General features: G+C 36.0%; 2 protein-coding genes across 2 annotated transcripts; both read left to right on the top strand.

Annotated features, from left to right (window-relative positions):
• The first annotated feature begins 2,650 nt into the window (after nt 1-2,650).
• LOC127164591 (interferon gamma-related-like) lies at nt 2,651-3,933 on the top strand. Its single transcript, XM_051108603.1, has 4 exons — nt 2,651-2,809; nt 2,929-2,991; nt 3,068-3,277; nt 3,728-3,933. The coding sequence occupies exons 1-4, from the start codon at nt 2,651-2,653 to the stop codon at nt 3,839-3,841; spliced, it is 546 nt and encodes a 181-aa protein (XP_050964560.1). The 3' UTR covers nt 3,842-3,933.
• A 4,949-nt stretch (nt 3,934-8,882) lies between these two features.
• On the top strand, nt 8,883-10,220 carry LOC127164464 (interferon gamma-related). Its single transcript, XM_051108428.1, has 4 exons — nt 8,883-9,109; nt 9,363-9,425; nt 9,515-9,724; nt 9,830-10,220. Exons 1-4 carry the CDS (start codon nt 8,963-8,965, stop codon nt 9,911-9,913), a joined length of 504 nt encoding a protein of 167 aa, XP_050964385.1. The 5' UTR covers nt 8,883-8,962; the 3' UTR covers nt 9,914-10,220.
• The last annotated feature ends 3,926 nt before the right edge of the window (nt 10,221-14,146 follow it).

Consider the following 14,146-nt stretch of genomic DNA (forward strand, 5'->3'; position numbering starts at 1 on the left):
TTGAATTCATATTTTGTAATTTAGAGATTTTTAAGTGCAGCTAAAGTGTCTTTTATGGCCTCTGAATGTTTGGTTTAGTATTCTGTAGTGCCCGTGGGCCATGAGTATGAGTGCAAACAGATAAAAAAAAAAAAAAAAGTAGTAGAAATATAACCAAACAGAACATACTTACATATTTAAGAAATATATGCACTCAAAAGCACTCATATGCAATGACTGGTATGTGAAAATGCAAGTAGTAACAGTTAGTTGAGTCTACTGCTTATAATTTAATTAGAAACTTCTACCCAGTGATGCCACCTGGTGATTCCAGGTAGTATTTTCATTCTTTCAAATCTAAATTGTGCACTGAACATGCCCATGCAACTTAATGTACATGTTTTTAAGTGCAATGACAGGCTTGTTTAAGCTGATTTTCTGAGGTTCAGATTCAGAGAACTGATGTTGCCACACCACAGTATGTATGAGGGGGAATTCAACTGAAAAAGTATGTGGCCACAGGCTGTAAAATGTAAATTAAGCAAATCTTAAGCAAACCACAGATCAACCACCAATGCTATAGAAATGCACATGGGATCAAACATAGAAAACATGCATCATGTTTGATTTGTTCTTTTAGCAGTTTTGCAATAAGAAGGTCATATGTCAAGGCAGCTTGAGTGAACTTCAAAATCAAAACAAGTACACGTGCAGGCGTGCATTTATGAATGCATGCACATATATAGTGGGGATGCGTGTTTTACATAATCACATATGCTACAGGAATACATCACATGTCATGAGTATGTGAAACGTGAGCTTGAAGAGATATAAGATTGATGTAAAATCATTAAAAAGATGTCAGATATTACCAAAAATACCAGATGAATGCTCATTTCTGCAACATCATCATTTAAATCATATAAAGTATAGTTAAGTCTTAAAATTCTTAATTATGAAATAAAAATGCGTCATAATGAGATACATAGTTCCAAAATTAAAAATTGAGTTATATTTATGAGCTAAAACCCTGAAATTACAACATAAAAAGTCATTTTGATTATGACTTATACTTTTACATACTTTCAGTTGTTATTTTCAACTTTTACTTCATTATATCAACTTTTCATCTCATAATTGTATTTTAGTATGTCATAATTAGAATTTATCTACTAATTATGAGATTAAAAACGCCATTATCAGATACTAAGTCATAGCAGATAAACCAAAATTGAAAACTGAGTCATAATTATGAGCTAAAAACATGAAATTACAACACAAAAAGTCATTTTGATTATGACTCATACTTTCTCATACTTTCAGTTTTGTTGATTTCAACTTTTACTTTATTATATCAACTTTTTTTTATCTCATAATTGTATTTTATTATGCCATAATTCGAATTTCTCTACTAATTATGAGATTAAAAACGCCATTATCAGATACTAAATCATAACAGATAAACCAAAACTGAAAATTGAGTTATATCTCTGAGCTAAAAATCTGAAATGACAACATAAAAAGTCATTTTGATTACGACTCATACTTTCTATTTTGTTGATTTCAATTTTTACTTCATTATATCAACTTTTTATCTCATAATTGTATTTTATGTCATAATTAGAAATTATCTACTAATTATGAGATTAAAATCGCCATTATGAAATACTAAGTCATAACAGATAAACCAAAATTGAAAACTGAGTCATAATTATGAGCTAAAAATCTGAAATTACAACATAAAAAGTCATTTTGATTACAACTCATACTTTCTCATACTTTCAGTTTTGTTAATTTTTCAATTTCTACTTCATTATATCAACTTTTCATCTCATAATTGTATTTTAGTATGTCATAATTAGAATTTATCTACTAATTATGAGATTAAAAACGCCATTGTCAGATACTTAGTCATAACAGATAAACCAAAATTGAAAACTGAGTCATAATTATGAGCTAAAAACATGAAACTACAACATAAAAAGTCACTTTGATTATGACTCATACTTTCTCTTCTATTTTGTTGATTTCAACTTTTACTTCATTATATCAACTTTTCATCTCATAATTGTATTTTAGTATGTCATAATTAGATATTATCTCATAATTATGACACATTTGACAAATTTTTATCATAATTGTGATTGACCAAAGCATGTATGTATATAAAATCTGTGTGTGTAGCATGTGTATTGAAGCACATTTCTGAAAAAAAAGTATATATATATATATATATATATACACACACACACACACACATAGACATTAGTTATACCACAATCTTTAAATCTACATATATGTGATAATGATCCAGCTTTCAGTTTGTTGAGTCATATTTCATCTGAAAAGGTTGGCGACCCAGTTTCTCGAAGGCTTGTTCAGTGGCTTGCAACCATGGCAATGTTCGATAAACAACAGTCATATAAATCCTTATGAAAGCTGCATATGAGGTTGGGTAAATGCAGGATATCTCCGGAATACAGGAAACCTTTTTTAGAAGATCATGCCGCAGAAACCCCAAAACCAGATGGGCATTCCCTGCAACTCTTGTGTTCGTTGCTGCTCTTAAGTTGTGCACCTATATAAACCCACAGCCCCATCCTCGTCAAAATCACTCACCTGCTGACTAGCGTCACGTTCAGGCATTGTGTTTACAGCAAAAAAAAAAAAAATGTACTCTCGGTTTAATGTGGTGCGCTTGACATGTGCACTTCTCTTAGTAGTGTCTCTTCAAGGAACTGACGGAGCCAGACTTCCACAGTCCCAAAATGACAAAGAGCAAATGATGAAGATAGTAACAGAGAAATTCAAATCTCTGGAAATGCACTATGTAAGTAACGTTTACTGGCAACTTATGTAGTCTTAAACATGTTTGTGCAAGCATAGATCACTTTATGCCTTAGTTTGCGGCTAATTTATAACAGTCATTCTCTTATGTTTGGTTTTTAGGATATAGCTGGCAAAGAATTTTTTGGAAAATCTGTTTTGCTTCCTCATCTGGACCAGCTAAAAGTAAGTATTTAAATGGCTGTTACAGTTGCTAATGTTAAAATTTGGAAGGGATGCTAATGATGCTTATTTCTTTTAGTCCAAGACTTCCTGCACTTACCGGGCTCTGCTGCTTGATAGAATGTTGAACATCACTGAAACCATCTTCCAAGAGATGAGAAAGAAAGCTGAGAATGAAGAAGTGAAAACCAGCCTAACAGATCTAATGGATGAGGTGAAAATGCTGAGGCACAAGTACAGTGAAGAACAGAAAGTCTGGAAGGAGCTTCAGGACATTCACTCAATCGAGGTACTAATAAAGAGTATAAAAGTTGTCTGTAAGATTATAAGTTCTAGTTGATCTGTAACCAGTATTGGGGGTAGCGCATTACAAGTAACACAAGTTATGTAATCAGATTACTTTTTTTACATAATCAGATTACTTTTCTACACAACCAGATTACTTTTTTACTAGTAACTAGTACAGTAATGCGTTACTTTTCAATTTACAATTAAATGTCTGAGTTACTTTGTTTTTACACAAAAGGGCCTTTACAGTCGCCAAAAATATAACTTTGCATTTTCTGTTATTAAAAATAAATAAGCAAGCCCAGCTCAGGTGAAAAAGTAATCGAAAAGTAACGTAATGCATTACTTTCCACACAGTTACGTTTTAATAAAATAACTTTCTCCAACACTGTCTGTAACTAAAGTTAAATGCTGATTATGATATAGTATATGTATGTTTGTTCTCAAACAGGTGACAAATGACACAATCCAGAAGGGAGCACTAACTTCCTTTCTCATGTTGTATAAACTGGCCTACACCGAGAAAAACGAGCAGACACAATCGCCAGGACAAGAATCATCTTAATTTCTCCTGCTGTATAGTTAATTATTTAAATTATTGTTATTTATTATCCTACTGGACTAAATTAAACAAATAAAATAAACATTTTGCATTCATTTATGTCTTGTGTGATCATTTATGAAATGCATAAACGAAAAGCTGATGTTCAGAGTTTTGAAGTTGAAATTAATAAAGAAATAAAGAAATAAAAAAATGAATGTTTCATTTAAGCTGGCTGCCTAAGATTTAAGTCTTACATGAGCTAGTACAAAAAATCACACATAAAAATGCAGATTGAATAGGGTAAAAAATGATCGCCTTACCCAGTTGATTGAACATTTTTTGTATTACAAGTTTTCTACAATGTTAGGTTTAAATATGCAAATGAGGCATTATTTAATGAAATATGCGCTTATTTGCATACATTTCTAGTACAGAAATCTAAACACTGGATGAAGTCAGTTTCAAAATTCTTGACATATTACAGTCAAATGTTTTTACAGAGGGAATTTTGGGTATCTCATTTTTGTCACTCCATAATTCAGAAAATACTTAGAAAACGATATACTTAGAAGACAGAAAACAATATATTTTCACAATTTTGGGGGGGAATACCATGTTGTATATAATCAAGCAAATTATACATGAATAAATCCCTCTGTAAAAACCTTCAGGATATAGACAGGAATAAAAATGTAAAGTTTGGTGTGTGTAAGTGCTACTGAAGTGGAGATTTATGGCTCAGTGTAGGAGAAAAAACTCCTAATTCTTAAAGAAAACAGCATTTAAAGCCAAGAAAGAAGGGTCTTATCTAGCAAAACGATCCGTTATTTTAATAAAAATAATATAATTTATATACTTTTCAATGTCAAACGCTCGTCTTGTCTCACTCAGCCTGTACTGTTTTTTTCCGGTTCATGACATTTAGGGTATGTCGAAAAACTCCCATCTCATGTTCTCCCTTAACTTCAAAATATTGCTGTTTTACCTTTTTTGTTAAGGGTGTTTGATCTTCTTTTCATGTGTACTTTGCAAAGACTGGGTCGATACTTCTGCAGCGATGTAGGATGATTTTGAAATGATTTTTGAAGTTGAGGGAGAAAATACGATCGAAAAACGACGAGTTTTTCGACATAACCTAACTGTCTTGAACCAGAATACACAGAGTTCAAGGAGAGCAAGGCAAGACGAGTGTTTGAGAATAAAAAGTATATAAATTGTATTATTTTTATGAAAACAACCGATCGTTTCGCTAGATAAGACCTTTCTTCCTCGGCTAGGATCGTTTACAACCGCATTTGGGATCGTTTGAAGCCGCATTTAAACTGCATTTTGGAAGTTCAAAATCGGGGCACCATAGCAGTCCACTATATGGAGAAAAATGCTGAAATGTTTTCCTTGAAAAACAATCACTTTACGACCAAAGAAAGAAAGACATGAACATCTTAGAAGACAAGAGGGTGAGTACATTATATGTGAACCTTTGTTTTGGAAGTGGACTTCTCCTTTAAAGGGGTCCTGTTATGCTCTTTTACAAAGTTTTGATATTTTTCATTGGTGTACTAAAACATGCTCTCATGTTTGGTGGAGACGCATTATTTTTCACATAATTTACATTATTGTAATACTTTTCTCCCCAGCTGATTGCATTCGTCTGAAAGACGGAAACCTAGGATGCATGGAGGGTGAGTAAAAAATAAGCTACAGTAGTGTTGGGTCTTATCGTCAGCCTGCGAGATACATGCCAATACATGATATTATCCTGCTAGTTTAATTACTTACATACTTAGTTTCATTGCCCAAAACCAGCTTTAGAATAAGGCTAAAAGCAGCCTAATGTTTTTAATATGACTTTAATATGAATTTGTATTTAACATGACAACAATTGCATAAAAACATGGTAATTTACTAATTATAATACTTAGATTTCCGTAGTTATTTAAAAAGCAGCTACAGAAAACGAGCAAAGAACATCATCACTGATTAGTCTGGCCTAGTGCATGTTTATGCATTTTAAAAAAAACAGTCACGTTATAAGTGAAGCTATCTACACTGTATGATGATTAAATCTCTTACCACACACTGCACACGTCTGCAGCGTGTTAGGGCTCTGACGCGGCCACTGGAGATGATCGCGGTCAATGCTTGTTTACATCAGTGGCACCTCCGCATGTGTTTCGACCCCCTATATTGCACACATCTATGGCTTGGCTCTGACACGGCCACCGGAGCAGATCGTGGCCACTCTAGTAAATGCTTGTGTTTATACCTGCCACCCCGCGGCTTGTTAAAGGGGTCATCGGATGCTAAGTTCACTTTTTCATGTTGTTTGAACATTAATGTGTGTTGGCAGTGTATGTACAAATCTACCCTATAATGATAAAAATCCATGCAGTGGTTTTTAATTAATCTGTAAAATAATATCCCCTTTTTCAAATCGAGCCGTTCTCAGATGCCTGTCGGTGTGCCGTCACACCGACAGAGGCCGCTCCCACAATAGTTGATTGACATGAGCTCTCACCTTAGACCAGCTGTCACAGTCCGGTAACGTTCGATATTTTGATGCCAGAGCAGGGATGCAAGTTAGACAAGAATATCTCCGATTGACCGATTGAGGTGTTGTGTTGCTGGATGTAATAATGAACATAGTGGTCATCATTTATTCCCGACATCTGAGCCGCTGAAGATGCAGTAGATTACGTTTGTTTGTGAAGGGAATGTGTCTCCCGATCTACATATATCCGTCTATGTTCGTGCGAATCATTCATGATCCAGCTTCACTTACAGCAGAAGGGAGTATAAGCGTTTTTTTATGAATCTTTGCGATCGCCTTTCCTTATAACGTGGTAGTTAGGAAGTTTAGCGGCTAATGTAAAGAGAGAAGAGAGGGGCGGGGTGAGCAGAGCTCATTTGCATTTAAAGGAACAACCCCTTAGAATGAGATGATTTTTGCAGAGCTCATTTTGACAAGGTAAAAAGGGTGTTGTTTTACAAAACCATTGATAATTTTTAATCAAAGTATATTAGAGACTTTTCATTAAGACCCTAAAGAATCATATCAACTTGTGGAAAATGGGCATCCGATGACCCCTTTAAAGCATCCCAGAAGTGGCTCTCCGCACTGCATTGCTAAAGTTAGGCTAATCCCCCACCTCGTCCCTACTCAGCCCCCAACCATTCTAATTTTAGTAGGCGGGATTTATTTTAATGATATTCTAATAGACTGTGTTACATCATAACATCCAGAAAACAAACATTATACAGTGTTGCCAAGTCCACGGTTTTCCCACGGAATTGGGCTACTTTAACACTGTTATCGCGGGATGTTTTTCATGTCCGCAGGTTTTTCATGTCCTTGAATGGTAATTTTACCAGGGGAACATGATTTTTAAGGGGCTGCCCCCCCTCAAAATGCGATTGGGCTACTTTTGGGTTAGTTTTGAATAGCAATTCGGTGGGTTTTGTTGTGAAAACCTGGCAACCCTGATGCTGTAGTCCAAAGGAGCGGATTGTTTAAAAACAAAGTATCTCCCTTTGGAGTGGACTTTGAGATTTGTAACTTTGTAGATCTTTTTATGCCCAAACATACAAACAACACACTGACTAAAATTCAAAAAGTGAAAAAGCATAATAGGAGCCCTTTAAGAATATGTATTGTAATTGAAATCTATTGACGCAAGTGCTATAAAAGAAATGCGTAACAGTGTGTTTTGGATGTTTTCTTTCGACTAGTCAAAAAAAAAAAAAACAAAAACAAAAAAACCCCCAAAAACCCCAAATCTCAAACTTGACAGGTGCATGAAAAAACCTGCAGTGTTTTTGCCTGCAGTGTCTCCACTTAATTTAAGAAAGCGAAAGCCATTAGTGATGGGAAACTCTGACGTCAATACAGCTTCCTTTTGAAGTTCTTGTCAAATGAAACATTTACATAAAATGATCATCTAAGATACCTTATATTTCATATTTCTTTGTGCTCTGCAATGAAGACTGCACAGGGATATATTTGGAAAAGCGAGGGAATGGGAAACAGCGCGTGTACATGTATGTAAACTGCTGAACCAAGACATTGATAATAACGTCACTTGTGTCCAAATAACCTATATTGCATTCAAGGTACACTTTATCAGTTCACACCTTCCCTGGAAATTGAACCCACAGCTTTGAAACTGTTACCGCCAGCGTACTATAGGAGAAGCAGTTCCTGAAACTTGCACTGTACTGCACTGTATACAAAGTCCATCCCTCAGCTTGCTGCACACAGCTTCATTTACATCTTCACCATGGTTTTAAGATTTTTGAGGTTCAGATTCAGAGAACTGATGTTTGTTGCTACACCACAGTTTGCAGGGAAATTCAACTGAAAAACTATGCGGCCACAGTCAGTAAGCTGTAGATTAAGCAAATTTACATTACCACAAATTAACCACCAATGCAAAGTACTGCATATGGAATAAAAAAAGTACAAAAAGTATGCAGTACGTTTACATTATGCAGTATGTATGCATTGCATTTGCAGCACCAAATATACAAAGGTACATATGCATGAACTTTCACACATAAACAAACACTTGTGGTCATTATGCAGACATATGCAATTACAGATATGCATGCAAACAATACATATTAATGCACACTGATGGCAGATGGCAGTTAGATTTAGTTAGCAGATATAAAACCAGACGATACCACTGACGTTGTTTCATTTTCACACAAAAAAAATAATATCTGATAAAGACCCAACTTTCAGTTTGGTGATGACTAATTGCATGCGTATGTCAACAAGCCCTCAACCCGGTTTTACAAAGGTCCGAAAACAGATTGGTTATTCAACCTTGGCTATTCTCAAAAGCCACCGTGTCCAACCGTTCAGGTTGTTCCTGGCGTGTGGAGTTATTGTAACGTCACTTACTTAAGAGCATCACATCTCTGATTTAAAGGAAACCTTCATAGAAAAGTAGCCCACAGAAACCCCAAAACCCCAAACACATCCACTCCCGCCTTCATACTGTTGCTCTTTTTAGGCTGTGCACCTATATAAACCCCCGGCCCCTTTCCGAGCATCAACACTCACCTGCTGACTAACATCAGGTCACAACGTCGTGTTGAAGTCGCTTGGTTCACGGCACTGAAACACAAACACACAGAATGGATTCTTGGCTCAACATGGTGCTGATGTGTGGACTTCTGCTAGTAGCGTCTCTTCAGACAACCAACGCGTTCAGATTTCGACGGTCCAAAAGCGACAGGAATCAAATGCTGTATACAAATATCCACAGTCTCCAAGCGCATTATGTAAGTGATGTCTACTGTCGCGAACTTCTGTAGCGGGTTTGAAAGCAACTCAGTCTGTGTAAGCAAGATGAATCACTTTAGACGCAACTCATTTCTGTATTGCAGCTAATATTATCAAGAAGACCAGGTGATTCAGAAACCACATCTATTGCACAGTGAATGTTATGACAGTTTGATCTTAAATTAGGGGCTGGGGTTCACAAAAAAACTCGTAATTTATTCATAGCGATCGCTGTTTTGTGCCCTTCCTTAGAACACGAAAGGACCAGAATGGCTTGGAAAGTCAGTTTTTGCGTCTTATCTGGACCAGCTGAATGTAAGTTTTTACTGTGCCTGTGCTAAAAATGCTAAAAAAATGTGAAAAAGCAATTTTTATGTTGTGCTAATGATGCTTGTTTCTCTTAGTCCAAGGATTCCTGCTCTTGTGAGGCGCTGTTGCTTGAAAGAATGCTGAAAATCTATGAAGACATCTTCCAAGACATGCTAAACAAGTCTGAGGAGAAAGAAGTGAAAGCCAGTCTAAACACTGTAATGAATGAGATGCACAAGCTGAAACACAAGTACAGTGAAGAACAGAAAGTATGGAGTGAGCTTCAGGACATTCACTCAGTCAAGGTAAACATAAAGTGAACAAAACTACAGTTTAACATTTTAAAGGAGTTTCCGAAAGTCAAAGGCTGTATGATATGATATCTGATACATATCTTTGTTCTCTCAAAGGTGAAAAATGGAACAGTCCAAGGAGGAGCATTAAATGACTTTCTCATGGTGTTTAAGCGGGCCTACACTGAAAAACATCAATGACAAGGTGCAATGAGGAGATCCCAAAGTCTTGTCTTCAATGTAGTAAACTAGTGCTTTGCTGTTGTATTAGCTTATTTATTTATAAATTATGTAAAAATAACTATTTATTTTTTATTTTGTAATGTACTCTACTACACCATAACACAAAGGAACTTAACTTAAAATCTAACTTATTCTCATTACAAGTGTGTTTGCTTCATTTACAGTGTACTGAAATGGTAAATGTTGGTTATTAACTCTGGATTTGCTTGAAATATTTTGAGAGCTTCACTGGCTGAATGGGTAATTGAAATAAACATATTTTGCATTAATTTAACGTCTTGCTTGTTCAATAACAAACTTAATATATATACACTGCCCTCCAAAAGTTTGGAAACACCTTAGAAAAGTAGGGTTTTGGACAATATTGACATGAATCTTTTTTAATTTGTGATAATCTTGCACTGATAAGGGATAACACAAACTACAAAAACATATTTTATTACATAAACAGTTTATACATAGGAAAAAAAAACGTACATTTTCGATTAATCAAAATATCCACCATTAGCAGCTATTAAAACTCTGCATAATCTGGGCCTAAATTCATTGTATTCTAAACTTAATTGGCAATCAGTTGTTGAAGCTATTAAGGTGTGCTGACCCAAAAATCTTTTAAAAACTTAGGCCAAGTTTAAACGAGTAACCTGGCATCACAGCTGGAAAAGGGGCATGTCTGATTTTGACATGTATATATTGCCATTATTATGTAATCAAAATGAAAATTATTATTGCTGGTCTGCAATGATAATGTCAAGTTACTTTAATGTATTTTCTTCAAAAAATTACAAGGATTTATGCTCATATCATCCAAAACCACACTTTGCCAGGGGGGTTTCCAAACTTTTGGAGGGCAGTGTACAGCTGAGGTCAAAAGTTAACATACACCTTGCAGAATCTGCAAAATGTTACATATTTTACCAAAAAGAGAAGGATCATACAAAATGCACATTAGTTTTTTATTTAGTTCTGACCTGAATAAGATTTTTCCCATAAAAGGCATTTACATATAGTCCACAAGATAAAATAATAGCTGAAAACATAAAAATGACCCTATTCAAAAGTTTACATACACTGTGTTTTTACATAAATGAACCACATCTGTGTTTTTTTTGTTTAATAATAGTTGTTCATGAGTCCCTTGTTTGTCCTGAACAGTTAAACTGCCTGCTGTTCTTCAGAAAAATCCTTCAGGCCCCACAAATTCTTTGGTTTTTCAGCATTTTTCTGTATTTGAACCCTTTCCAACAATGACTGTATGATGTAAGATCCATCTTTTGACACTGAGGGACTCATATGAAACTATTACAAAAGGTTCAAACACTCACTGATGCTCCTGAAGGAAAAACTATGCATTGAGAAACAGGGGTGTAAACTTTTGAACAGAATGAAGATCTGAACATTTTTCTTATTTTGCCTAAATATTCAAAAAGTTTTCACCCCCCAGCTTTTAATGGATTGTTTTGCTTTCCGGAACATCGGTGAGCGTTTGAATATATGAGTCAAACGTACCGAATACAGCTGCTTATCTGCCAACAACTTTTTGACACAACCTGCGAATTACCACAGTAGATAAATAACTAGCCGTACTTTAGTGGAAAGGTCCAAACTCCACCTCCGAGTCGCTGTCTGGAGGTCTGCGTATTGCCAGATGTTAAGGGGGATATAGATTTGATGAAACTTAGGTCACAACTTCAAAATGTGGAAGAGCTGGAAAAATAAATGAAGTTCCAAACGGAGGTTCGGGAGGAGCCTAATCATTCAGTCCTGCCAATCATCATTACGAGCCTATATAAGCAGCTCTCATTGCACCGTCCCAGCCGCCGTTCTTCCGGCATCCCTTCACCTCCCCTTCTCCTCCTCTGTTTCTGTTATTCTCCGTCTAGATAATATCGCAATGGGGGGTCGAACTCTGCACTCTGCATTCAAGCCTCGATTAAGGACAGCAAGCCAAGTTTGTTTACCATTGCCCATAAGGACTGGATGGGCAGGCGAACTCCTGAATTGGTATGTCGTCCCCACTTTCTCTTTAGGACATTTTTGAGAGGTCTGTTTGGAAGCAGATTCTTAAAATTATTGGTGACCCAAGCCATATAATTACCAACTTGTAAGTTTAATAGGTACTATTAAATTATTAATTAATAAGTGACTGAAACTGTCGTGTGGGTGAGGGTAATGTGATGGGTAATATGTAATGTTGGTGTATTATTTAGGATTGTGTAGTGAGATATGTTTTTTTGGTGAAGTGTAATTGAATAAGTGTATTTGATCTCTTTTGATTCCCCAAGACAAATTTCTCCTAAGGGAGATAATAAAAGAGAAGCTCAAACTCTCATCGTAAGCATGCGTGTTGCCAGATGTTGAGGGGGATATAGATTTGATGCCGTCAAGGACCGCAATAGTGCTCGTTGGCTTAAAAGCAGGGCATTCTGTTTCCAGCACACTTTGAGGTGTGCATGATCAATGAGTTTAAGAAGCCCTATGATTACAATGACCATCATTTGAAGTGTCACAAAATTCTGAAATGATCGTACATTATGGGATTTTTTTCTATTATTGATCATACATGGTACAAAGGTCAAAATTATTGTACAAATACAATAATTATTGTACATCTGGCAACGCTAGAGGATGGCATGTAAAAGCACAGAGAATGGCACTAGTAACACAAAGGTCATGAGGTCAGTTCTCAGAGATGTAATGCAAAGTAGGTTGTTTTATATAACACCTGTCACATCCGCAGAATAATATTGGCAATGACATTTTCTATTTTTTTTCCCAATATTGAATGTCTGGTTACATCCTCATGACCACAGATGTTTAAAAATGAGAAACTTGGATGTCACAGAGCGATTTCGAATGATTAGCCATTCATTTATCTTGGATCACTACAAACCATCCAGTAGAATCCAGTAAAGGTAATTCTAATTCTGGTTTACATTTAATTCAAGTATATCTTTAACATGAGGTGATTAGCAAAATATGGGTTTTTGAGCTGACGAATAATGTGTGAAACCATGTGAAAATGTCAAGCAAGCAGTTCATTGAAGGAATATCCTTTTTGGTTTCCACGTAGTCTGTATGATGTATAATGAGGAGTCTGGGGTAACACCGTACACAACCACAGCCGCGGAAAAATCAACCACACCTATGACACTCAGCTGGAAATTGCGACATACCTCCAACATTGAGGTCTGGAGTATCTGAGTGACAGCCGATAGGAACTGAATTCACACTTTTCCGACTTTTTATTACGTACACATGTAAATGTGGGATTTTCTATCATTGGCATTTATGGTCTAACCATAACCAAACCGTTTGGAGGATCTTAATCATGACGAAAAGTCAAGTCAAGATTTTTTTAGATTTCAGATGGCCTTCCTCTATTCTTACATACATGTAGTGTCACCTCAAATGACCTAATGAGAAAATTACCTTTACCTCCCTGAAACTGTACCTGTCTCACACTACTCATCACTTTTGTGTCTGTCTCCCTCTCTTTCTTTTTCTCTCTCACTCTCTCTCTCTTTCTCTGCATGCAGAGATGAGCTGATGAAGTGTTAAAACCTCAAACGCCGGTTGCACCTCAGCACAACTCAATTTTCCTGACACCAGAGAGTCATAAAGTCATTCTTAATCTACATAATCTTTTTTTTTTTCTGTGTCTGAGCTCAATGTGTGATTCTAAAGAAATTCTAGTGAATGTGTGAATTGAGAGTTTTTCCACCAGCTGCATCTAAGAGGAAAACTACAAAAAGTTTAACGTTAATACTCTTGTATTAAACAGAACAAGCTTTATTCAACTAAAAAAAAGAAGCAAGTAAAATAAAAAACAAACTTCTGATCTCCTAGCTGTCGGTTTGCACAAAGAGATGTATAGACAAGTTTATTGCATATCAATGCATGTAGAAGCTATAGGCACACAAGTGACACAAGTAGCTTATAAGAACAAAAGCTGAGAAACCTGGTGCAAGGTCATAGTCCGAAACCTTAAGATAAGAAAAAACCACTACTTCCTTTCCAACTAGGAGCCATTCATGTAAACGCTTCATTGGAGTGGCCACACGTGAAGCAATTTTCAGGCCCACGTGTCCCGAAGCCTTTACTTAATCATCATAAAGATTCCCAACCACAAAGCCACGAACAGCCCCGCCTAGTGCCATCCACAGGATTCCAGGCTAGAAGATGCGTAGT

The sequence above is a fragment of the Labeo rohita genome, chromosome 4, assembly GCF_022985175.1.
Source record: "Labeo rohita strain BAU-BD-2019 chromosome 4, IGBB_LRoh.1.0, whole genome shotgun sequence".
Classification (NCBI taxonomy): domain Eukaryota; kingdom Metazoa; phylum Chordata; class Actinopteri; order Cypriniformes; family Cyprinidae; genus Labeo; species Labeo rohita.